The following is a 27,781-nucleotide window of genomic DNA, read 5'->3' on the forward strand; positions in this document are numbered from 1 at the left end:
CTGAGTAGTTCAGCTTTACTTTGCACGTAGCTGTGACAAGAGATTTGAACAAATATAAGGTTCATAACAAGAAAAAAAGCTTATCAGCAGTCGCTGATGGGAATCAAATGACTGACTGACCATAAAAGTGTTTCAGCTGTTTCTTACACAACAAACATTTCTTGCAGTTATTTTTCATTCCAGGACTACAACTATGAAGACAAATCTTGCAGTCACACAGTAAACTCATGACATACACACATTGATACTATTGTCAGGTCTATTAACTACAAAGGAGGAAGAAATCTCCTCTGTTCCAGCCAGAACAAAGACTTTTGGCATCTCTTCAATGCACACCTTGACAAACTGCACTTGTAATGCCAATATGCTGCTGAATATATTCATACATAAAAGAAAAACGTGTCTCGTTTTGGAGTGTAAATGTTACAGGTTTTACAAATACCAGTGGCACAAGTAATTTGTGTTGAATTATAACCATATGCCTCACCTGTGAACCTGCTGCTGCATTATTTATAAGATGATTGTTGGGGTGAGAAATCCAAAATGTCGAAACTGCCCTGAAAAATTATTCAGAAAGAAGTTATTATAGAAGAGCTCTAGCTCATACAGAAATATCACCCCTTTGTAACAAGCACATCAGAAAAAGCTAAACTGATGTCTGAAGTTACTGCTTCACATATGAAATAAAAATCATAACCCCCTCCACATTTCGAAGTCAAAAATGCTTCTTTCTTTAGTTCAATGTACAGTATTTTACTTATTAATGTTGTTCGGATACTCCATGCAATAAAAACTGTTTGAATAAGCTTCTACAAGATATTAGTAGCATGCAGAAAAAACAGCAGTGACAGCTTGAGAATGTGCATGCCTTTACACAGAAGTTAGGACGCATCCTTAAAAGTCTATTGAACAAGTATTGCAAGAAACAAGAGTTTTCCCACAAAATAACTTCTTTTCTCTCTTTAATGAAACACTAGGTTTTTTTTCCTTTTTTTTTTAATACCACTACTATGTGAACTACATTTAAGGTGTCTGCATTCATTAAACTATACATAAAAATGTTTCCATCTGTATATTGTCAAGAGATCACCAGCAGTTTAACTGCTGTAGCTGGTTTGGTTTTACTTTTTCACTATGAAATACTCACATGCAGTCTGTGGCTGGCACTGGGACGTAAGTCCCATAGACTTTATCCCTAATACCAATACACATGCTGCTGTTTCTATCTGTAGGAAGAAGAGTGCCTGGTTTCGTGACTAGCCCAAGGTTGTGGAACAAAGTATTCCTCTGCTCAATGCCATCTTCTGTGAAGAAACAGTGACCCAGTGTGTCATAGCCAATGGTGTCCTTTATCTGCAGAAATACAAGTTCATTATGTCAGTAGCAATAGCATTTACTGAGATTTATTTGACAAGTACCATTTAGTTTTACTATCTTGGCACAGCTGCAGAGTGAAGCTTTAGTATCAGCAGTTCAGATGAATCAAACACACAGTTTTATTCATCCCTTAAAAACACACTACTATGTCTGGACAGCTTAGCTGCCTGCAAGAATCTGAAAAACAGAATGGTAAGATCTGTTAAAAGTTACTGTTTGCACTTGTTCCTTTATTCATTGAAATAAAAAAACATTGCTAAGCATAAAACTTGAATAAGGGAGGGGAATATTTTTGCTCTAAATGCTCTTTATAACACTTATTTAAACACAGTGTGTTTTACTCTCCTGGCACCTACCAGCAAGCCATTAGTTCCATGAATAGTCACACATCTGGAAAAACAGTGATGAATGGAAAGACCTTCCAGGTAAGTCTTGAAACTATAACCTCCTTTTTCATCCACATCCCCACAAAGGTGAAAGTGAACAGGGTAACTTCCAGTCTGCTGCTGGCCCATTTGTTTCAGTTCCACATAGGAGAGATGAACAGATGTAAAATTCTTCAAAATCTAAAAACATAATGAGAAGCCCAGAATGAATAAGCAACTATTTGCTTTTTAAACAACGGAAATTTAAGTTAATACATTATCTATACCAGATGTACAAAAGTTAGAGGGACACAGTTACCAAAGACCAACACAATAAAAGTTAGAAGAATAATTTCTGTCTTGCCCTACATCCTGCCTTACAAAACAGTATCCTTTGCAAATAAGTGTAAAAACTAAATCTCCAACTGGCTAAAACAGAGCAATTTTCACCAAACATGTTGCCACACTGTACAGTTTGGTCTTTATCACCTGGCACGTTAAATGTTCTTTATTTATAGCCACATACTGTCCGAATACGCAAGACACCCACATTAGGGCCTGTCTACACTGAAGCTGTACCAATGTAGCTCACCTGGGACAGACTTAATTCAGTGAAATCACAGAATAATACAGATTCAAGGAACCTGTTGAGATACCTGGTCCAATTTTCAGCTCAGCACAAGGTCAGCTTAAAGACAGCTGCCCAGCACATTGCCCAAGGAATACCTCCAGCCACAGAGATGCTTATATAAAGTCAGTTGGTTCTTCCCTTTCATTTTGCTGATATCTAAGCAGAATTTGCCTTGTTGAAGCCTGGTCCCATTGCTTCTTGTCCTACCACTGTGCACCTACAAGAACTGCTCTGGCCTCTCTGAACCTTTCCCAGTGCCTGAAGACAGTCATCTCTGTTTTTTCCACACCAAGGAAGCTTTGTTCTCTCAGCTCCTCCCCCATCATCACATACTCTCACACACCACCTTCACTGAACAAATCCCAGTGCACCTACATCTTCTTTGCAATCGGAATCCAAAACTGGGCACAGCACTCCAGAGGAACTTCCTTTATTAAGGAAGATACGAAACTGCCTTCAGAGTCATACTTGGGTACTTGAAGGTAAAGGGGCCCAAGACAGTTGGTTAGCATTCAAGGACTGCTTCTTCCAAGCTCAAGATCAGAGCATCCCAACACGTATGAAGTCAAGGAAGGGAGCCAGGAGACCTCCTTAGTTAAACAGGGAAGTGCTGGGCAAACTCAAGTGGAAGAGGAGAGTTTACAGATCATGGAATGAGGGGCTGGCCACTTGGTAAGAATATAAGGCTGTTGTCAGAGGATGCAGGGAGGCAACTAGGAAAGCTAAGGCCTCCTTAGAATTAAACCTTGAGAGAGGGGTCAAGGACAACAGAAAAAGCTTCTTCAAATGCATGGCAAATAAAACTAAGACTAAAAGCAATGCAGGCCCACTGATGAATGGGGTGGGTGCCCTGGTGACAGATGAAACAGAGAAGGCAGAGTTACTGAATGCCTTCTTTGTCTCTGTCTACACTGCCAGAGGCTGTCCTGAGGAGCCTCGCACCTCTGAGGCCCCAGAGGAAGGCAGGGCAATGGAGGAGTTTGCCTTGGTTGATGAGAACTGGGTTAGGGAGCAATTAAGCAATCTGGACATCCATAAATCCATGGGTCCAGATGGGATGCACCCATGGGTGCTGAGGGAGCTGGCTGAAGTCATCGCTAGACCACCCTCCATCATCTTTGCTAAGTTATGGGAAATGGGAGAGGTGCCTGAGGACTGGAGAAAAGCAAATGTCACTCCAGTCTTCAAAAGGGGCAAGAAGGAGGACCCAGCCTCACCTCCATCCCTGGGAAGGTGATGGAACAACTTAACCTTGGTGCCATCTCAAGGCATATCAAGGATAAGAGGGTCATTAGCGGCAGTCAACATGGCTTCACCAAGGGGAAGTCGTGCTTGACCAACCTCATAGCCTTTTATGAGGACATAACCAGGTGGATAGGTGATGGCAAAGCAGTGGATGTGGTCTATCTTGATTTCAGTAAAGCATTTGACACAGTCCCCCACAGCATCCTCACTGCTAAACTGAGGAAGTGTGGTCTAGACTATCGGGTAGTGAGGTGAACTGTGAACTGGCTGTAGGAAAGAAGCCAGAGAGTCGTGGTCAATGGGGCAGAGTCTAGTTGGAGGCCTGTATCTAGTGGCATCCTTCAAGAGTCGGTACTGGGACCAGTACTATTCAATATATTCATCAATGACTTGGATGAGGGAACAGAGTGCACTGTCAGCAAGTTTGCTGATGACACCAAGCTGGGAGGAGTGGCTGACACACCAGAAGGCTGTGCTGCCATCCAGCAAGATCTGGACAGGCTGGAGAGTTGGATGGGGAAAAATTTAATGAAATATAACAAGGGCAAGTGTAGAGTCTGGGCAGGAACAACCCCAGGTTCCAGTATAGGTTGGGGAACGACCTGTTAGAGAGCAGTGTAGGGGAAAGGGACCTGGGGGTCCTGGTGGACAGCAGGATGACCATGAGCCAGCACTGTGCCCTTGTGGCCAAGAAGGCCAATGACATCCTGGGGTGTATTAGAAGGGGGGTGGTTAGTAGGTCGAGAGGGGTTCTCCTTCCCCTCTACTCTGCCCTGGTGAGACCTCATCTGGAATATTGTGTCCAGTTCTGGGCCCCTCAGTTCAAGAAGGACAGGGAACTGCTGGAGAGAGTCCAGCGCAGGGCAATGAAGATGATGGAGTGGAGCATCTCCCTTATGAGGAAAGGCTGAGGGAGCTGGGTCTCTTTAGCTTGGAGAAGAGGAGACTGAGGGGTGACCTCATCAATGTTTATAAATATATAAAGGGTGAGTGTCACAAGGATGGAGCCAGGCTCTTCTCGGTGACAACCAATGATAGGACAAGGGGTAATGGGTACAAACTGGAACACAAGAGGTTCCACTTCAATATGAGAAGAAACTTCTTCTCAGTGAGGGTGACAGAACACTGGAACAGGCCGCCCAAGGAGGTTGTGGAGTCTCCTTCTGTGGAGACATTCAAACCTGCCTGGACGCCTTCCTGTGTAACCTCATCTGGGTGTTCCTGCTCCGGCAGGGGAATTGGACTAGATGATCTTTCAAGGTCCCTTCCAATCCCTAACATTGTATGAGTCTCTGATCCTACAACTTCACAGTAATACTACCTCATACAAAGGAAATACATCAAGGGGCTTTACCAGGAACACAAGAATGCAAAAGTATTTTCTTCCACCTAACCTGCTAAGAAAACAGAAACCAAGAACAACAGCTAAACTGCAAGGAGCTAAGCTGAGAAAAACCCTTTTTTGTTATTTCATTAACTTACCTGTAACAGGTATTTACCAAAGGTAACCATTTTCTTATGTTTTTTGTCCTCTAGGGACATTAGTAACATAACTTTTTCCCCTCCTCTGATTTAAGTTTGTATGCCTAAAATACAGCAGGATGGCCAAAAACAGGCATCCGTGAGATCTCCAACTCTCAACATTTAAAAGCACTAATGCAGCTGTAAATCTACAATGCCTCTCCGCACTGCCATTAAGCCTCCTTTATGATACTGTTCCAGTGACTAGTAGAATATCCACGATGATCAAAACCCCTGAGGCCATTAACACTTGTGAGCACCTGGGCTGCCTGTGCTTGAGCATGCAAGATTAACATAAGCCGAAAATGCTTTTATTGCTGAAGTCTGGGTTTGGCAGCAGTCACTGTGCTACTCCAAACAGTCTCCTGGGAACAGTATAACGACTTTGATGACTCAAAATGTTTGTTTTCTTTTCTATCTTCCAGACATCTGAGGGGTCTGCTGTTTTGCACTATAGTGGCAATCAAGGTCATGCTTTGCAAGATTCACAGCTTGTCATTAGCTTCTTTCATTACATTATCTTAAACACAAAAGAGTGCCTTGAGCCTCCCTACACAAAACAAAAGCTGCCACACAGTAGGGAAGGGCATATTTTCTTTCCCACCATTAAGTCCACCACAAAATTAAAATCTGCATCCAAATATATTAGAAAGAGATATTTAAACTGTGACCAGCACATAATGAGCACAAATACATTTGCATTTAAAATGCAAGACTTCAAATGCCTCCAGCATCAGCGAAGAGCTGAAGCACTGCTGCTCAATCCTTTAATCTAAAAACCTAAGTCAATATGAGTTCAAATATTAGTTTCTATAATAGTGCTTTGCCTCAGTTTTCTTTATGTTTACAATAATACAAGAAATTAGAAGTTGTTTCCTTTACCTAACCTTGGTACTTCCAATTTTTATGAAAATTAAATAGAAAATCACCACTGTCCAACTGAGTTTCTTTCCTCTCCATGTCTCTCTGGTGCCCAATTTCAGATGAGGCAGATCTCTACCATTCAATGCTCATCACTTGGGGAGGGAGAAAGGCAGTGAAAAGAGGGAAGACAGAGAAAAAGGAGATCAAACTTTATTCTGTAATTCTACAGGATCCACATGCATGGATGTCATTTGTAAGGTTTAATCCCTTACAACATTGCAATATATGCTGGATACTTCTACCAGCATTTCATGCATTGATATCCCTTCCTCCAGTTCTGCAGACTAAATCTTGGAGAGTTAAATCTAATTCTTGGAAAGCTGAGAATGAAGTAATTTCTACAAAAAGAAGCTGTACAAATTGATGGTTTTTAAATTTTTAAATCCTTCAAGATTTAGCATTGATCTTTTTGTCCTTGACATGCCTTTACATGACAGAAAGCTACTTTAAAATGTTTTTCAGACCTTGATATGTCCACCAAATGTATCGTAATTGAAGAACTGGCACTCCTTTTCACGATAGCAGGTATCTTCTGTCTCTCCCTTGATTAAGATGTTCCTCGTAAGAACTCCGACTTCTGCCCTCATGTCCACTCCATCAATAATTTCTCCTACATGAGGAAACTGAGGATTTTCTGTCCAAAAACAGTTTGGAAACAGGGGGCAGGAAAGAGTTGTCACTGATTAAAAACAAAACTAACCCATTTTGTACAAGCAAGCTAACTGTAGCACCAAACCCCATGCATTCTGAAACCTTAACATGCTGTTCTCTCTTAGCTTTTCTTATGCTAAGGCACACAAAAAGCACATAATTTTTACATTATAAACATTAACCCAGCTAAGACCAAGCAAAGTGCCATCTGTGTATTTTTCATTTTAGTAAGACAACTAATCCCTTTTTTCCACAAGCACATCTTAACTTCAGTTCAATAGTTTGTGAAAACAATGGATAAAAAACAAAGAGAAGTTTAAATTAATCCAAAGTATCTAGAGAACTTTTAGTGAAACAAACATGGATGCAGTTTGCTTTAAAACAAAAAAGACGCTGGCAGCTTAATCTGTTCTGAATAAAAATTTAGAACTGAAAACGAGGCAAAAATGCCTTTAGAAAATATGGTATACACCACCCTCTGAAAGAAAAAAAAAGGATTTGCTTGGATTTGCTTTCCTAACTAAATTTGCTCTTTCCTAGATAGCTATTCTGAAGACACAAACTGAAATTAGGGGAAACATGACACTCCAGTTTTACACTGTTCTTCCAGAGAAACAATCAGTTTCTTATTTGTCTATACAAACTGAGAAAGTTATCTGGTCCTGTAAACCTTAAAAAAATGTGTTTGAGTTTTTTTTAAAAGTATTCACCTTCCCCTCCTCCCCCCCCCCCTTTTTTTTTTTCCATTTGTTGATTGCCTAGACCATCACTATAGCTTCAAAGCTTACAAAACAATACAAGCCTAAACTGGTCATTACTACAAAATGAAGCAGAAACGAGTGGTGTTAATTCTGTACCTAAGGATTTAAGAAGATAATTGATGTCTGTAAATGGGACTGCACTCCTCTCCTTGAAGGCTTATCTGTTGTTTTTTCCCTATATTTGAGTAGCATACACATCAAGTGAAGAAAGAACAACTAGGCCTCCTACCCATCAACACTTTCTAGTTTTCCTTCTACAAAGGGACCAAAATAGCTAAAAACTTTGTGAAAAGTACACAAAAACTTCAAAACATGGCAAGTCCTTCAGCGTGTCAAATTTGCCATTCCACGGAAAACTCACTATTTGCAGAACAAATATATAGGGTGGTTTGGGGATTTTTTTAAACTGTATCCCTTACTATGACAAATAAAATTTGATAGTGGGGGTAAAAGAAACTCAAGATGGGCAACTTCATCTCCTTTAACATCTTTTGAAGATCTATATACAGTTCAGATAGCATTTATTTTCAACAAATAGCCAAGATTTTGTATGTCATGCCATATTGTACATCTCGAAGAATTTTTTTTTAAATCCTTTTAAAAAGCAGCTGCTTTTTCAGAGTAGATGATTTCCGAGATGAAGCAGAGTTTGCAAATACACTATTCAGTGGTGACAAAAACCTTCTTTAACTTTGTACTGCAGCCTTCAACTTAAGCTTGCTCTTTAAAATACTGTGCTCAATAACACACCCAACAGGAGACACCTGAGAACAAAGCCCAGGAAGTGTCATGCTTGATGGCACTAAGCTCTGCGGCTTCACGCACCCTGGTATGCTCCGACATACAATAAGGTGAACTTAGATATGCTTTTTCTGTGTCTGGGACTTCACAATGCAGTAAAGCATATCTGAGCCAAATGCTGTGGGATGCAAACTGCACTGCAAAATGGATATATGAACTGGCAGCCCCTTAATACACGGGGTAACGGGAAAGTTTAATGACATTCACAGAAAATTTCCAAGAACAGAGAAGGAGAAGAGTGGTTTGAAGATGAGTATATTCAGAGGTGAACGAGACAAACTCAGATCCTGAAGAGCACGGATGGGCTGCTGCCAACAAGCCAACACCAGCTGTTTTGTGCTTTACCCTGAAGCTGCAGCCCACTGGAAGGCAGCAAGAGGGGAAGCTGCAGACCCAAGGCTGGTGGAGCACCAGGCAGAAGGGCCTGGCATGGTAGGGTATGGAGCAACAGAAGGAAAAAAGACAGGCGTCAGCAGAGCTGGGGAGCCAGTCCTGCAGGAGGCCCTTGTGAAGTCAGGCAGAATGAATCAGATAATAAAAAAGGAAACGGTCAACAGCATGCGTGACCATTTTGCGTGCATCACGCCCAAAGGAAAAATAGATTGCAACTGCTCAGGGATATCCTATGTGAGCAAAAGCTTACAAGTGCCACTTATTTCATAACCATTTTGTTGGGGGGTGTGGTAGGCAAACTGAGAGAGAAAAAAAAAAAAGACAGGTTCAAAGACTGCCACTTTCTTTTTCCTCCCTTTTCTTATTCTTTCTCCTTTATTAATAACAGATTAAATTATAAGGATAACACTTCAAAAGAGAGGAAGGGCACTAAAGGAAAAGAAAATCGTAATGCTCACGAGCATTCAAGCACCTGTAGAGGACGAGTGAAAAGACAGAAAGGAACCAAGAAAGAAAAACAAGCATGACCCTTTTGGAAGGAAAAAAGCAGCCTTCAATGAGCCCAGGAAGAAAAGACAAAAAAAAGTTAGTATGGTAAACTGTGAGGCAGACCTAACACTATACAGGGTAATTTTATAGCAAGGAGAAGTACACATTCCTGTATATTGCAACATGGCAATAGAGGCAGGCTGTTCTTTAGTGCTCCCACTGGAAGGCACTGTCCGGGGTCTAACTACATGAACACATATTTCACTCCAATCTACAAGTCACAGCTGCTCTCATACCTTTGACTTTGACCTGATGCTTGGTACACTCTGGGCAGGGAAGGAGGGTGAATTCCTCTGTCTGATACATTGAGTAGTCCGTGCTTGCGACCACAATCCGGTCTCCAGGCTTCCAACTATTGACATCATCCAGAAGATTCAGTATCACTCCACCTACAGCTTCTACCTGGAAGCCTGAAATTGGGACACCTAATTAAAAAAAAAAAAAAAAAGTCAACGCAAGATAAGATTGCATTCACCTTTATATGAAACCATCTCCAAGAAGATACTAATAAGAAATGTATGAGATTTCACGAGCCCCAAAACCCTCTTAAGTACAATTCCACTCTGAAACGTGTCAGTGTGACACAGCCTTCTTATCTGGTGGATCTCAAATAAAACAAATGGAAAAGATGGAACTAACAGTGACAGGAAAAATTTATTATTTACTTTTTCTTTTTTTAACCCTAATATCATATGGCAACAATTTGTAGGTCCAGCCATCTCTACTTGTTTCAAGTGACTTTTTCCTGCTATTTAAAACTCTACAGATGAAATCAAGGACCTGGCAAAACAAAGCAGGGAGACTTTCCTTTTTATTCACAACACTAAAACAGTTTGGCAGGCTACATTATATGTACATGCTATTTCACTGTCTTGTGATGGATTTGCCTAAGTTTAGCAACTACTGCTTATTCTTTACCCCAACTCTTAAATATCTAACTACCATTAAAAAAATTCTTCTGAGGCAAATACAATATTGCTTAGTAATTCTACAGAGAAAGATGACTGGCCATAAAAATGAAAAGTCAGATCACAAATATCTTCAACAGAAAAATGAATAAAGGATAAAAGCAAATGATTCAACTTGGTATGAGAAAAACTGCCTGAAGTTCAGCATCAAACAGTAATAGAAAATTGTAACAAGAACAAAATGTTTCTCTTCATTTCTAACAAGTTTTCTTTTTAGGCTTATAATCATCATATCAGAAGCTTAAATTTAAAATATACGTGACTAAAAGAAAAAAAGTCTGTTTCAGCCTTTTATAAGACCCCTTATCTCTTTCTAAATATACTAAAAATGAAGACTCTTAATGTTATGCTGTTCATATACTATATGCAAATAGATTGAGAAAATAGGTTGCACTGAAGAACTGTGTTCTCATGCTTTATCCATAGCAAGAAGAAAACAACACAAAAAACCACAAAAAACCCACAACAAACCCTTACAGCAGCACTCAGAAATTTAAATTGCAACCAAGAGTTCTAGGAAAAAAAACCAAAACAAAACAGAAAACACCACACATATACAACATTTTTTACTTCTTCCCTAGCGGCAGGATTTCACAAAATGCTTTCCTACCTTCGTTCCATTCACTGTAAGCTCTCACAACAAACTTCTGACCATCCACTGTGAAAAACTCTTTCTGAGCAAGAGCTTTTCCACCTGTGCTGTGATTTTCATAGTTTCTAACTGATTCATTACAGGAAGAATTTCCACCGCCTAGGACACCAACAAAAGCCCAGGCTTGCCTGTGAAAGACAAAAGTAAATGTTTAAATATAATGGTCCTTAACAAATTCTTCACCATCAGGTAAAGGACAAGACAAGGAACACGTAAGCCATGAATAATCCTTTTGCCTGCTCTTCCAAATAAATTTTAAAATGTAATTTCAAAATTCAGAAGAAAGATGTGCAGGCTTCACTGAAAAGAAACATAGTTTAAAGGAAGTGGATGTCCTATATACAAACTGGCAAATATGAGAGCTCTCAATGGAGAAGAGTACAATATCCAACAAGACATACCGTTTCCAAAAGCAAACTACACACGATGATGATGAGCAACAGAAGCGACACAGGATTGTACTCCCGAACAGCTTTACCAGGACAGAGGCAGCGCAGGCGCCGCTGCTGGTGTTCCTGCCGCAGCGGTCAGGGTGCCAGGGCCAGCGCCACGCCAGCGTGGTGGCCACACGCATCAGGCCGGGAAGGACGCACGCAGCCATCAGTGGCCGCTGGCCATCACTGTACTGCACAGGCAATACCTTTTCAAATCTTTCAAGATGCTCAGACCCAGAAAAGGAGCCGCATACTATCACACAACCTTTGCACGAGGGATCACCTGCGTTGTTTAAGACTGAGACCAAGGATTTTTTATTTTCCCCCTTGAAGGCCCTTCCCTCAGCTGGACACCTACTTGGCTGAACACCAGCACGGTGCAGAGAACTGTCCTGGATGAACTTCCCCATCCTACGCCTCTGCTGAATGCATCCAAGTTTTTTGAAATGAAAAACAAACTGCACGCCACAGAAAGCTGCCACCAAGTTCATAAAACAAGACTTTTCTGCTGTCCTTTACTGCTCTGTAATGCCATAATTATGTGTGGAGAGGAAGTAGTTAAGGCTATCTATTAAAAATCCAAACAATTTTGCATTAAAGTTGAATCATTCACCCCTAATGAAAACAGTGTCAGCTAGCTGGACTGTAGTCTGTTGCTAATGATAGATTCAAAGGCAGACTCAACTTCAATGCAGTTGCCTTTCAGTCATCTCATGATGTTCTTATTGATTGGAACGAAAAGGCCAAATTAAACTGTTTAATGTTAGCCTGTTCATAGGAATAGCATGTACTGGGCCAGCCTTTCGGCAGCAGCAGCAAACAAGCTGAACGTTTCATATACCAACATAAAAAAGAAGTATCAAGATATTTTAACGCTTGCTATTTTGCCAGAAAAGGCAGAAGGGGGAGGGATGTAACGGTGTGTTCACCTCCATGCTGGAATCTCCTCCATTAGCTTTACAGGTTTAGCTTTTCCTCAGTGAGCACTTGCAGAGAGCTTCTCACCCATCTTTCACAGGAGAACAGGACAACTTTATGTGCTTAGAAAACCTCTACTGACCAATGAAAACAGACAAGAATCAGTTCAGCAGAGAAGGAAGAAAGGCTGCTGTTCCTTATTTCAAACTGGCATGGAGGTCACAGGCAGAGACAAACACTAGAAACCCACACCTCAACAACCTGAACAACCATCACGCAGGCCTCACTGCTTTCAGGAGGTGGCACTTATCACAGGACACCCAGGCCTCTTCACCTCTGACCAAACTGCGTCAGAGGCAGCACTGCAAGGAGTTTCCACCCCATGAGAACAGGCTGACACAGCCTTGCTCCTGACAGGAACCGAGGTCAGAACATGCCACTGCGAGTGACGCTCCAGCCTGCCGCTGCCAAAGCACAGGGAGGAAACTAACTGGAATCCAGATGTTGAGGCATAGTGAGGGGCAAGCATAGAAAGGAAAAACTAAACATCTGATTTCCTGGAAAACAGAAACAGGTTATACAACACCAATTAAACGCAAGCTGAAGGACAAACGGACAGTCAGTTAGGAGACTTGGTGTCCATTTCACTTGTATTGGGAACCCTCTGCAGCACAAAGCCAAGTTCAGAACACACACTGCGAAGAGTCATTTGCAACAACTAAATGAAAAGCACAGAATTGTAAAGCAAATAATTCCTATTACACCTCTTCTACGGTCCCACCATCCAAACCCTGACCAACTGAAAAGAACAGTAAAGAGATACAGAAACACTCTACAAGTGTACTTCAATAACAAAATATTTCTACAGATCAGTTTCCTTGCAGAATCAGTAGAGGGGTAATGTACTTTTATTTAAACAGTGCACAGGTGTGAATAATACAGGACTGGCATCCCTTTCCTGTATTCACTTTCTAGCTTGGCATCCCTTGCTCCTCCAAACATAACGCCACATCCACTAAAAGCTTCACCTAGCAAGTGTTTTCCATCTATGTGTTTGAATGAGAAAAAATTCCTTGCTGCACCCAGTTTTAATTTCTGTAAAGAACAGTGAAAGAAAGCAATTACGAGTAACTAATCAAGTATATCACAGATAGCTGTGTAACTATCAGTCTCAGCACTGTCAAAACAGTGCATACTGAATTCTACTACTACAATACTACATACAACACTGAGAATCCTCTGAAGCCTTTAAGCATAGACAGTGTCAAAATTTAACAAATCCCCCAAAGGCAGCAGAATCTGTATTTGATCTTTACTGGGCACAAAAGGGAAAATAAATTACTCACCTGTAACTCAATCCTCTGACAAACTTACTTCCCAGAAGATTTTGGATAGTCACTCTGGTTTCCTCCAGTAGATTTTTAGCAGCCGAATCTCCCACAGCAATAGCAACAATGCGACCAGGACTTCCATTTTTCAGTAAGTTCTGGAGCTTCAAGCTGTCTTCTGAAAATTCATGAGTATCAAACTTTAGCACTTCCAAAATCTCTGCTGTGTCCTGGTCGATCACTCTCACATTTAGTCCTCGGGAAAAATTCTTTTTAAAGGTATAATGACCATAGGCCAGCCCTGAGAAATACACAGTCTTTGACAGAAGAGTCCATGATAACTTCTGGTGCCCATGCAACTCCAGCGTTCCTCCAGGGCCCACACCAATAAATTTTTGGCCAAATTCTGGCACATCAGCACCTTCGTTCGACTTCCCATACAAAATAATAGTTGCTTTGGATTTATAGCGGCATTTCTCTGCTCCAACATGAAGCATTCCACCATCCTTTATCAGGATAAATCGAGTTCTCAAGGTAATATTTTTCGAACCTTCTTTATCATCACCAAAAACAAGTAACCCTAAAGGAAAAAAAATATTTATGTGGGTCAAAGCAACACTCAGATGGACTTAAAGAACCAAGCTCTGCAATAAGGACAACAGAAAAATTACAGGTTTATTTTCCACACCCATGAATTAAGCTGTTACATTCATATATATTTAAGAATATTTGGGCAAGTAACTCCTACCAATGACTATTTATACTTCTAAGGATTTGGTTGATTTTTTTCTGCCATTTCGGTAGAATTACTAACATACCACAGTAACCATCAGAAGACAATCGGATCTTGTACTAGGAAGGCTACTACGCAAGACTTGTTTAACTATATCCTATAGAAAACCAAGTTAATTCTCCACCAAAAAGACTTTATAGTGGTCATTCATCTTTTTAATGATACCCTGGGCCTGGTAGCAGGTTGAAAAGGAAAAGCAAGGGATTTGGTCAATAAACTGCAACATAAAATTTCAACACATTTTTCTTGTAATCACAGAAGTAAAAACCATGCAGTAAATTGAACCATGATGTTCATCTTGCCATTTCATACCTCCATCCTGTATAATTATAGAGTGTACTGTAGCATCTGAGTTCAGACGAAACATATCCCCTTTTTTGATAAAAACTCTCTTTTCAGTGTCTTTTCCAGGGCTCCAGTTTTTAAGACGAGGATTCTGATCGGGACAATTCTCTGCAATACAATGTGAAATTCGGTTTTTAAAAAACAAGCACCACCACATCAACCAAGGCTGCATTAGGATAAGCAAGACAGAGTCAGTCATCCACAAAGGATTCCCACCTCCACGGCTGCAGCCACAGATCTGCTGTTTGTATTTGATAAGGCAAAAAGACACCTGAAAGGTCACTAAACTCTCAAGGGTAGGAAAGCATTCTTATACTGAATTAAGCAACTGATGACCATAGACTCAACTGTCAACATATAATGTTGATGATAGATGCTTTTGAACCCCATCTGATTTTTGCGAGATGTTCCACATCACCTGCAGTTGATGAGGGAGGCAAGTGGGAAGCACTCAGATCCACAGCAATCATACTGTGCACTGGATGTCCTGGGCCAGCTACCGAGGCCAACTATCATGGTTGCAAAGCATTTCAGTATCTTACCTCCCTCAAGGTCTTTCCCTGTGTGCCAAAGGCTGATCCCTTCTCACTTTTAAGTATGTAAATCGTTTCTTTCAGTGTAGGTTTGCAGGTAAGGGATAAAGAGGGACAAGACATCCTTAGTATATTTAGTATATAAGGTATTAATATGTAATACCTTACTGGTTAGAGCAGTTTCACAGGAGACAAGACATTTGGGTCTAAACTCTCGGTTTTTACTCCTTAGGAAGTCAGGCTAGAAACCACATCAAGAGCTGAGACACATTAAATCCTTGCTGATACCCAGCTAAAAGTCTGGCACTACACAGGCAATAACATCATGCTACGAGGCCAGGAAAGGAGAAGCAGCAGCAGGAAGCAACAGGGTTGTGTGAATTCAGATGAAGTTACAGCAATGTAGTATTTATGAGACACGCATCTTCAGCACATTGAGTAGCTAAGTAATGCAGCAGCATAGAGATACTACAAAAACAGAAACGGGAAGTATATTCCTTGGATTTTCTTACCAAAAGAAAAGTCAGACTGAAAATATTTTTCTTAAGCAAAAGATAACCAAAAGGATGCCAAAATAAACAGGTTAGCAGCCCAACTGAGAGTAACAGTCAAACTAGCTTTTTCACATCTTCTGGAAAAAAAAACCACTCACACATCTGTAATGCAACTTTGGGGCAAAAAGCTATTAGGAATACCCCATTCTTGCAAAATCTAAAGAAAGCAAAACCTATCCACAAGTTTAACACAGGCCAGACTTAGTTTTGCTGACAGACATGTTTTTCCTTTGGTGTTACTTTCCACATTTCAAATCCTTTCCAACTCAGGAAATCCACACAAACCAAGATTTGACAACCAGTCGGGGTGGGGGCGCGGGGAGAAAAATCAGAACTGCTTAAGGGCAAAAGGCATCCAATAGTAATATAAAAAGGAAAACAAAAGAAAATCTTTTGGGGGGATCGTAAGAAGACAACATTTAGAAACTGTAATTCAACGTGAGGGAAAGCCAAAAAGCAAGAAGCACTGTGATCACCAAGACTGCTGAACACTGACCGGATAAACGCAAGTCTATTGCCTGACTCACGCAGAGTCACTAAACCCCTTCCCCCAGACACCACACACATAAGCACTGTGAAGAAATACATATTTCCTGGCTGGTAGCAAAGGGCAATGTGAGGAAACCATGAGTCAGCAACCTGATGATTTCTGCTTAGCGTGATTCACAGAAGATCTAGTAACTGTGGATTTTTCTGTTGAGTCAGAAAGAACAGGCATAACACAATAACTCAAAAAAAAAAATCTTCTACATTACAATCCAGCAAGGAAGACATCAACATCAGAAATAGAGACTCCTGTAATGCAAGTATGCCTCTGAAGCACAGTGGATCAGCTTTTTGGCAAGGCGATCAGATGTGCTCAGAAAAAGTATTTTTAAATTCTCCCTTAGCAACTGCAGCGGGATGCACGGAAACATCAAATATTTAGTACTTCACCACATGTTACCTCCAAAATTACTGATTAGATTTTACAGACCACAGTCACTGCCTCTACAGTTAACGTTAAATGAAAACAGAAACATAAACCAGAAAGGGTTAGGTAGTTATGGCCTTGCCAAATCTAACCACTCATCTTGAAAATTTTTTAAGTTAAGCCTCTGCCTTAGAGGATTTTTGTAAAAATGGGTCAGCTCTCCTCAAGGTTTAGTTGCTTCTAATAGAGTTGGGGGGGGAGGAAGTAAATTTCTGCACGTGGTGGACAAGGGGAAAAAGAAGAAAAAAAACCCAAAACCTAAAAAAAACCAGCACACAAAAGAACACTCTGCCAAACAAAAACCAAAATTCTAGAACCTTCCATGTACTGGAACAAGGATATGAAATTTGGCAGGAGAAAAGACAGGAAACAGTTCAAGATGCAGTTAAATAGTTGCTTTCTACCTGCTTAGCCACCAAGTCTGGAGTTTCTAAGGCCTCTGGGAAAAAGTTATCAGTGTTATATTATGCTCAGCAGAGGTTTATCACAGTTCGGCAGCCAAATTTTCTAAGGATCCTGTTTACCATGGGCAAGCTCCAGCTGAGAGCTGCAAAGGCCAAGCAGAACTTTTTCCTGAAAACCTCCCCAGCTTGTCATCCTGACCCTGCAGCAGAAGCCCCTGGAAATGGGGAAGGAAATTGCATTTCCAGTGCTTTCCCTGATCTCCAGTGTTCAGGACTCCTTAAAAAAAAAAAAAAAAAAAAAAAAGATGATGACAGGAAGATAAAAGCAAGGTGGGGGGTGTGGGGAGAAAGAAACCATCTGACAGGCAGGAACAGAAAAGCAGACAAGTATCATTTTCCCTTTGGGAAGGTATGCCGGAGGTTTAGGATTTACACACAATTACTACCAAGTCTCACATTCCCTCCACTGCCTTTTAAACAGCCATTAAAAGTCCCAACGATATGGATTTCCAATTAGCCCTTAAGAAGAACACACCTAGCTGGAACTGGTGTCGTTGGCTGCAGTACGGCATCTGCTAGGTTGGAGCTGAGCTTATTAACATTTCAACCTCTTGGGAAACTTTTGGGGAGTTCCTGCAAGATTAAAATTTCAGCCACACTTTCCTTCGTGCCTGGAGGAGTTTCTCTTGTGCCAGGGTTTCCAAAGGATTCTATGGGTGCATCTTGTTTCTTTTTTTAAAGGATAATGCCGGGAAACTTCAGAAAGACACAATGCAATAATTAGTGCTGAAAACTGGCCTGGACTTCCATCAAGAAGCAGTGGGACATGGAAGGAAAGCAGTCACAACCTTGGGTTACTCCTTAGCTCTTACCTAAGTCATTACCTTAGACAAAAAACAAAACAACACAACAAAAAAACCAAAACAAAAACAACAAACAAACAAACAAAAAGAAACAACCACCACAAGCACCTACTAAAACAAAGCAACTCTTCCTACAACATCCTCAATATCTCTAGTGATCCATCAACCATGTGCTGACCACGATTCAGTGCAAAAAACCTGCACAACTCGATGGCTCTGAAATGAGCTACTGTGGCTGAACCAAAACCATTCCAAAACCGCTAACATTTTTGAAAAAGGCAAGCCATCTCCTCCACATTATCAGCTTTTAAAGCATAACAGGATTATTATTTTAAGTATCCCATAGCACATGATAACACCCCACTTCTACTAAAATGACCATAAAAATCTACAGCTTCTAGTTAATTAAAAGTTAAAGTCTTGGTATCAAAGCAGAAAGGTTTTCGCCTCCCAAAAGTCCTTCTCAGAGTCAACTGCTAAATCACCCTTCAGCCTTCTCTTTAACTTGGCTGCAACTGAACTACTGACTGCAAATATGTAACCCTCTTACTGTTGACCTGGATCACAATGTAGCAGTAACTTTCCACTTACTACTCCCTCAGGTTATTTTTGTTTTCCTTCATAATTATTAGGAACACTCAGTAACTTCACCCAAGAAGAGATCTCTGCAAGCCATCACCAAGAGCATTCTGGTTAGATGTGTGTGTTCTTTTTGTACTGTCGTCTGAAATCTCCCATTGATTATCTAATTTGTTTAGTCTGTGTTGTATTGACTTTGGAAAACTGAACCTTTTGGGTTATGATGCCACAAGCCACTGAGGAGTGTAAGTCTGTGTTACAACAGCCAACAGTTTCAATTAAAAACCCTGTTTAGCTCTTAGAAACCCAACTTCTGCCTTAAAAAAAAAAGACAAAACTAAACGAACCAAACAAAAATACACAGAAAACAAAACAACCCATGCTCCAAACTATACTACCAACATTTAGCAACTGCACCTCATAGTAACTTCTAGCAGTATTTGGCCAGAGGGACATGTATTTAGTGATCAGCAGCTAATCACATCACCTGTTAATGATTTATAAGCACTGACACATTTGCAAGGTTTTCCAAATTCCAGAAAAGCCCCCATAATGAGGGCTAAAAGGTCAAAAAGGTCCCTGCCCAGTCTGTGTCTAAACAAAGCAAACACATACTCTTTGTATAAATTCCCACAGATTTAAATGTTTTCATTTGAACATTCTTTTACTATGTTCTTTAATGACTGCTTAAACAGACAGGATATCATTTTGTCTACAATTTGTGAACATTATCAGATAGCTTCTTCTGCAAACAAAAATGACACTTGCACAACATTCATGCTTCTTTCCCCCTCACCAGTAGTTTCTATTTACCGCTACACAGTAAATCAAATCATTCACTGTAAAAGCACATAAAAATGACACTGATACCAGAAAAAGGATCTGATCTTAGCCCCTAAACATTGCTTCCCTCCATGTTAAAATTGCAGTAAGCACTCTATTTGTGCACTTAGCTTTTAACACTAATCCTGATGCCGAATCATTGAATTATGTTCATAGGGACTATTAACTGATAGGATGATCTTGTTGGCAAAAAGTACTTACCATCTGGAGCATATTTTGAAGCTATTCCCAAAAAAATCCCCAGTGCAACAAAAAGTGAAAGGCTAGATATGGCAAAGCAAATGAGAGTATTTTTATGCCTGTTGGCTTCTGCTTGGCGGCGGTGCTGATCCACTGGTAAGGACGGGAGTCTTGTCCGGGCTTCTTGTCTCGCAGAGGTAAATTCAGCTGTAGCATGGCTCTGCAAAGGCGGCGGGGGACGGAGAGGGGCGATCCTCCCTGGGATGTACCCCGAAGACCTGTGACTGCTCCCGTTCTGAGGCCGGAGGAAAGCAGGGGAGCTCCCCCTGGCATCAGTGTCTTGCATGTTATAAAGTCACTGGAACACAGACACACACAGGGAAAAAATAAGGGACAGGCTTTCAGAATACAGAGTACAATATATAAAAGAAAAGAAAAAAAAAAAAAAGAGAAACAACCAAACCAAAAAAAAAAAAAAAAGCAATTTTAAGCCGCATGCCTTAAGAACGGCCATGGAAACTATGGCTTTTTATGAAGTATCAGTCAGTCAGTTGCTACTGGTCATTTGCCATGGTATAACAGCTTGAAACAATAGTATATATAACTTGAACAAAATTTAAACGCATCTGGTATGGGAAGACAGCACAGCACAGACCTTTTCTTTGTATTTCCACCAGGTATTTTTCACATAGTGTTTTCACAGTTTACTTATGTGATTAAGGAACAAGCTGAGCAATGAGAAAGCTAGCAACCCCTTCTTCCCCACTGTTATGCTAAGAATGCCTAAATGTATTTCTGCTGCACACAAAAGTTGAACAAACTCCTAATTGTTTTCCCTTACAGAAAAGAAGCTCTAAGAAACAAGCCTTCTTTCCACATTGGAAGCAGTAAAAAGTATTTAATACATAAAATACCAAAAAATGTTATTTATATTCACACCAATGCAACTTAGTCAAGGTTTTTAATTAGCTGAAGCATATAAAGCCCACAGGTTCTTACTCTATTCACTGCAGGATTTGGTGCTAGTAAAGGTGCATCAGGAACAATCTTGTAAGAAAGTCATCTACATGTCATTCTGCAAACTCAGTGGTTTTTCCTCATTGCTGAGAGGTCTGAGTTTGGACTCAAAACCTGGAAGCAACATGACCCCTCCAGATCTCTGTACCTATAACCACTGTAGAACTGAGTGCTACTTTTATTTCAGTCACTAGTATTGTTTCCATCTTTTTCTGAAGCAACCAGTGAGGAAAGCCTACCAAAACCATCACTGCCTAGCTCATCCTCGCCAGCCATTCTAACCTATCATATTTTTCTGGTTTGCTTTAAGAGATGCAAAACTGCATTTGACCATTTTCTCAGGCTTTCTGGTCAACTGTGTTGCATGGCATGGAGTACTCACAAACCTGGCATGATTTTTTTTTAATTAACATTTCTTAGGGATGGGATTTTTTAAGAAGGCTGCTCAAGTTTCAGTTAACTGAAACCTAACTTTCTAAACTAAATCTTGAAGGAGATTTAAGCATAAGTCATGTGTATTATATAGCAAAATGAATTATGAAAATAAAAACTACCAATAATGGAAGAGCATAAAGATCCTCTTTCTTTTCCATTAACAAAGGGAAGTCTGAGCTATATCCTGAAGTGCCAGGCACGCTGGTGAAGGAGAAACGTGACAACTGTAATCTTATTCTGAGAAGTACCAAAGAAGCCTTTTGTCTTATATGCTGCAAAATCTGATACTTCACTGTTTCAAGGCAAAAGAGTTGTTATTATTGAACAGGCTGGACTACCCCTTCATGGGAGACAATGCGTCTTCAGATGCACACACAGTGACAATAGAAGCACTGAAACATTAACTGGAGTAGCCATCCTAGAGTGCAAAAATTATGCCAAGTCCTCCAGCAGTGTTTCTTGCACCTGTTCGTTGTAGTAAATTGATTTTCACCATTCTCCTTTCTGTTCTTTGAGACACTATTTCCCAAACCTAATCCTCAGCTCTCAAACATAACTACCCAATGTGTTATGAGCATTGTGGAACAGCTTGCTCTCACCACATGTGCTTTTACACTCAACTCGTCATCTTTCAGCAGTGAAAACTCAATCATTCTTACATTTCAGAAGTGGTGTTAAAAGCTGAGTAGAGAAGGAGCTTTTCACCTAGCTCAAAAGCAGTATTTATGTCTAGCTGAAACAAATTCTGAAATATCTTTTTGACTAAAAATTTAAAGAAATCCATCCAGCATTGAAGTTTGGTGGGTTTTTTGTTTGGTTGTTTTGTTTCGGTGCGTTGGTTGTGGTTTGTGTTTTTCTGTTGGTTTTTTTTGTTTGTTTTTTTTGGTTTTGTGGGGGGCGGTTTTTGGTGTTTTGTTTTGGTTTTGTTTTTTGTCTTTTGTTGTTTTGGGGTTTTTGTTTGTTTGTTTGTTTGTGTTTTTTTTAATGGTTTGGACTCCCAACTCAAACTCTGTTAAAAAGTTCTCAGATGTGGCATTTATCTATCACACTGACAAAATGACTACAGAGTGTTCATTGTAACATGGTACGAAGAGTTAAGTTTGTTAATTGCTCAGCTATATCAACTAAATGCAGAATGGTTATTAAAAACCTAACTTTGGCCGTAATTTTATCACAGTTTTGCCTAATAAGGCCTCTTAAAGTACTGCTAGCCCTTTAAAGAAAAATATAGTTAATTACAACAGACATCGAAAACACTTGCGTGATGTTGCAAGCATACTGTTTTGTACAAAGCATTCCACCTTGTTTGCAAGACTCATTTTGCAAACTGTAAAAGTTTTCCAACTATCCCCCTCAAGCGCAAACACAGGTCGCTCCAAGGACAGGTGGAAGAGCAGCTGCAGAATCCCTGTCTTAGCCATTACAAAATAAAAATTATTAAACAAAGTCATAAGGAGATACTTCACACGATCAAAAGGTTTACTATATAGGTTTCCATTACAACAGGACAACCATTTCAACACTTCCTTCCCTCCTCCTGTGCTATTTGAAATTTTGCAGCTGAAAGAAGGATCTTTTCTATCCTGTAAAGCAGCTACTGACTCTTCTTTAAAACTAAGACACATCGATAATCTGATTCAAATTATTGACTTATTTGCACTCTGTAGAACAAAAAATATCAAGATCAAAGTCCTCAGGAGACCATTTGCAATTAAGAACACCAGAAAGGACTGGCTCCTGTCACCAGGATCTCCTAAACCCAACAGAAGTAGGAGGTCTCCTAAAGAAGCTCATGATCTGGGCATCTCCTCCTGATGGTGCAGTCCTAGACAAGAACACCACAGCTTTTACAGTTGTACTGTAGTATAGCAAGTGATGTAGAATTTTACTTTGCAGCTTGCTTCAGAGTGGTGTCAGTCAGTCATGTTCTTGCACAGTATACAAGCGATTATCATATCTGAATTATACAGAATTCAATCCGTACAAATCTGTTGTTTGCCATGTCATTTAGGCAGGCTGCTATTTCAGTATTCTCAAACTTCTTGCCCTTCAGCCTTCAAAAGGGTATTACACAATATTTTCTAATCCATTATGCACCACGGCTTTTAGGCAGGGCCACACATAAGCACATGCGTCTAGCTCAACGTTACCAGGAAGCTTCCAATGCACAGGTTCAGCTACAGCATCTCAGGTGCTTCAGACATGTTGTCACCCATCTGCTGGAAGGCTACTTTATTCACCTGTCACTCTTTTGCAAGAGTAGAACCACAGAATAGTTTGGGTTGGAAGGGACCTTCAAATGTTATCTAGTCCAACGCCTCTGCAATGAGCAGGGACATCTGCAACTAGATCAGGTTGCTCAGAGCCCCGTCCAGCCTGGCCTGGGATGTCTCCAGGGATGGGGCATCTACCACCTCTCTGGGCAACCTCTGCCTGTGTTTCACCACCCTCATTGTAAAAAATTTCTTCCTCATGTCTAGCCTGAATCTCCCCTCTTTTAATTTAATACCATTACCCCTTGTCCTATTGCAACAGGCCCTGCTGAAAAGTCTGTCCCCATCTTTCTTACAGGCCCCTTTCAAGTACTGAAAAGCCACAATAAGGTTTCCCTGGAGCCTTCTCTTCTCCAGGCTGAACAGCCCCAGCTCTCTCAGCCTGTTCTCACAGCAGAGCTGTTCCAGCCTCCTGATCATTTTTGTGGCCTTCTCTGGACCCTTTCCAACAGGTCCATGTGTCTCCTGTACTGAGGACCCCATACAATCCAGATTTCTGCACATGCACCCCTTTGCACAATCTAAGCAAGCAAGCATGTACTTCTCATACTCACCACATCAGCCAACTCAGCTTAAACCACCTTAACAACAACAAAAAAACCCCACGCCCCAAAAATAACAACAACGAAGGTTATTTTGCACAACATTTAAGTAAAAATAGTGATTACTTGCAAGTCTGGCTCTGTCAACAGAGCTTCTGAGCTGTGTGGACAGCAAGCCCCAGCAAGCAGATAGCAACAAGCCACTGAACAGGCTGCAACATCTCCAGTCTCTTCACGTACTCCTTCATCACTTTTAACTTGTGCCACTACTACACATTCATACAAGCCCACATTGTTCCACACTGGCAAAAACTAGAAACATATGCACTGTACAACCAAGGCATAACATCTGAATCTCCCAAGAGGTGAGCATGAGCTCAGAGGCAAGCAGCATGCTTATCTGCCACTTGGTTTGTGGTTGGTTTCCTGGAAAGGAATCAGATTCTTTCACGAGGTAATCCAAAATGTCACCTGACACCACCCAAAATGTGAGACATATACCAAGATATTTCACTTCCCTGCTGTCAAATACTTACTGTAACAAAACATGTCAAATGCACTAAAATTCCTCACCCTTGCACCTTCTCAAAACTTTGTAAAAAAAGTATGCTTACTTCCATATAGTGTAAAGGAAGTAATGCTTCACTTAATACATATTTTAAGGATGCATAGTTCACAAGTCTCGAAACAAAAGAGAAACAAGAAGAAACCCCACTTCTGTTGCTCTAGGCTATCAAACATCACCAGCTGTAGTGCTGACCTATTAGCACACTGTTTAATCTGATAGTATATAATTGCCACTAAGGAGAAGACTGGGGAAGGGTAAGGGAAAACCACACACATCAAGAAAAATATTTCCCCATGCAATACGGCACCACATCAGTTACTGCTGCTTTCCTGGCACAGGCACCTGTCTGGTGCAAGATCAAAGGTGAGTGAGAAACCCAAGAGAAAGGGAAGGGACAAGAAGTCAATATTAAAAAGCTCCTAAGTAGTTGCAATTACTGAGCAGTAAGTGGTGTAAAGCAAACTCCCGAAGTCTGACATGCACACCTTTACAAGCCTCCAAGCTCGTCAACTATGATGGAAATGTTTCAAATGCCTCAGAAGTCCCCAGCTCAACACATTTTAACCTCACCCTTAAGAAAATGAATGGTTCCCAGTAGACACATGGGGTGTCCATATGCTTTCCTATCTGGTTCCACATTTTCTTCCACTGCCTTCTTTTGAAATTACATCTATTCACTATGATAGCAGACAGTACGTTTGTAAAACTCTACTTTCCCACTTGCGTGCGCAAAAGCTGGAAAGAATATGCGCACAGTTAAGTAATTGTTGGAAATCAAGACAACTTTTGTAATAGCCTGAAAAATCCCAGCTGACTTCAAGTGTAAAAACTATAGACAACTTCTGTCACATATGCTACTTGCTACATGCTACCACTGAGTCTTCTCCCTTGCCCAGCAGTTTCAGAAGAATGTTAGAGGACAAACAGCAATGGCCAGTGAGAAACAGAGATATAAACATAGTAAGAATGATAAAACTCTGTCCAAAATAAGTTATATTGCACCAGATTTTCTGAATTTCCTGCGTAGCAACTATTAATTTTTACTGAACTTTTTGGCACAGAGAAAATGCACAAAATTGCAAGATACTCAACCACTGGCAACTACTCAAGCTGAGGACTTCATTTCCTAGAACAAGTCTTTCCAAAGTACCACAGACCAAGAGACAGAAGTTTAAGCATGCATAATATTTACAGTATAAGATAAGGCCTGTAGATAGAAGTAATCTTCACCAGCTGGTCTAATGGAATCTTTCAAGTACCCAAGCCTCTCTGGGTAAGAAGTAAATTTCAGACCTATATACAAGTAGTGAAATTTTAATTACATGCGTTTAGGTGATAGGCCAAACAATTTAGTTACTATATATGAATTAAAGGATGCTGAGGCGGGGGGGGAGGGAGGAGAGAGGATGGTGAGAAGATTGCTACCCCAGGGAAGGAGGTGGGTAATTTGTAGCCTGTGGAATATAAATTTGCCTGTGGGAACAAGTATGAAATTACAGCACATCAAGCAAAACCACTTTTGGGTTCATAGCTTACAGCATACAGGAGACCCATGAATTTAGTTCCTAGCCTCTTCTGAAGGCGTCTGGTAGATCTCCATTAAAGGATGTGGCTGAAAAATCAGAGGTTTTTGTACAAGAAAAATGGTTCCCCTCTCCAATGACAACTGGGCTTTTGCTTTTTACCCACATTTTGTGCCAAACAGCTCTGCAGCAGTCATTCGGTTTCACTTGCATAGTTGTCAGGAAAGCATTTGATGCAGAAGATGTAATACTTGACTTTTCAGAAAGTTCATGTACAAAATTTAGGGATTTTCATAGTTCTGCAGAGATGTGTCTTACTGCAGAAACTGCAGGGACACGTTGGTCTTTTCCAATTCCTGAACACCAAACACTTTCCAGCAAGCATTCAAGTGTTCTTAAGGGACCTCAATACACTGCTATTAATATTTTCAGTCTGTTCTAATACATTTGTAACATCTTCAGATCTTGCCCACCGAAACAAAGAAGCACAAGCCAGAATCCGCAGCATCGAACTGTGGTCTATCTAAAATCATGCCTGCCACTTCCAGGGACTTCAATTTACCCCCCTTTGCTTCTTTTTGACACAGTTACGCCTTATAACTCACGGATTGGAAACTATTGTTTTTCATTCATTGTTAAAACAATAGCATGTTCTGCTGAAGGAAATTATTCAAAACCATACAAGTGAATCAACCAATAACTTCAATAGAGAGGATTCAAAAGAGCACACCAGGAAATATGGCATGTGTGCTGAAACAGGCAACATGAATGGAATATTTTTACTGTTTCTCTCCTTTTCAGAAATGAAAGATTTAATAACTTGCATAAGAGATGAAAAGTGGAAACTTGCATTCACACTTGCTGCATGAGTAACAGCTTATTTGGGCCACCAGTCTGTAATGTGAGGAGAAAAAAGTGGTTACCAGCCTCAGAGGGACATTTTGAGGATTAGTTTACAGAATACTTTGGTCTCCCTCAGCTCAGCAATGCATCTGAGTACAAGCCTACTTTTAAGCAAATAAATAGCTCTGTTTCAGTCAACAGCTTCCATGTGAAAGTAACCGAATTGCAGTATTCACCTTGAAACCTGAAAAAGATGGCAGGGAAAAAAAAACAACCAAACAAACCTGAAAACAGGAAAAAAAAAAAAATGAACTACTTCTCATGTTGAAAATGAGAAGAAGTGGTATCTACAGATATCGGCAGTCTCTAGAATAATACAAAACCCATCCAAAACAGCTACAGCTTAGGACTTCAGTGCAGAAAAATTTTCTATATAATGTTAATACACTTCAGAGAAGTGAAGTTCAGTTCTGGCACTACCTTGAGTCACTGATGAAACAGAATTCTGACCTGCAATCTATTCAAGATCAGGAAGGTGAGATTAGATATCTATTTTCTTCTTACTAAATTAGAAAAGCTTTCATAAATAAATTATAAGCATATACGACAGTACAGAACATAACAGGCAGTGGGGAGAAGAATCAGATCCCATATTTAACTTTGGTCAACAGACATATGCATAAATACTCCAAGAAACTCCTGAGTGTATTGACAGAATCACTTAATAATCAGTGGATTCTCATGTTTAAATTATATTGAAAACATGAATGAGTAGCATAACATGCTCCCTTCCATATCAGTACATTAATTTCTTTCTTCTTCATCCTGGTTCTTTATACTTATTTTTGTTTCCTTTTCAGGTGAGGCTCTCAAGGTCTTATAATTTATTTTCAGTTCAACTCAAATTTCAGTAAATGATATTCCATCTCTTATTCTGCTTACTTGAAGGATTGTCTCTGCAGTTTTCAATTGTGCATCAGCCACAAAGAAAGCAA

The 27,781-nt window shown here is 40.4% G+C and overlaps 1 protein-coding gene across 1 annotated transcript in view; it reads right to left on the minus strand.

Annotated features, from left to right (window-relative positions):
- The window catches only part of CEMIP2 (cell migration inducing hyaluronidase 2), a 50,922-nt gene that overhangs the window by 18,478 nt on the left and 4,663 nt on the right, over positions 1–27,781 (minus strand). The window contains exons 2-10 of the mRNA XM_065656729.1: positions 19,607–19,943; positions 14,624–14,764; positions 13,537–14,098; positions 10,797–10,966; positions 9,455–9,643; positions 6,528–6,697; positions 1,734–1,943; positions 1,148–1,353; positions 488–557 (exon numbers count right to left, since the gene is read on the minus strand). Coding sequence (XP_065512801.1) covers positions 488–557; positions 1,148–1,353; positions 1,734–1,943; positions 6,528–6,697; positions 9,455–9,643; positions 10,797–10,966; positions 13,537–14,098; positions 14,624–14,764; positions 19,607–19,931 — 2,043 coding nt within the window. The 5' untranslated portion in view covers positions 19,932–19,943. The remainder of the gene's footprint in view (positions 1–487; positions 558–1,147; positions 1,354–1,733; positions 1,944–6,527; positions 6,698–9,454; positions 9,644–10,796; positions 10,967–13,536; positions 14,099–14,623; positions 14,765–19,606; positions 19,944–27,781) is intronic.

Source organism: Caloenas nicobarica, chromosome Z (genome assembly GCF_036013445.1).
Source record: "Caloenas nicobarica isolate bCalNic1 chromosome Z, bCalNic1.hap1, whole genome shotgun sequence".
NCBI classification, from domain to species: Eukaryota; Metazoa; Chordata; class Aves; order Columbiformes; family Columbidae; genus Caloenas; species Caloenas nicobarica.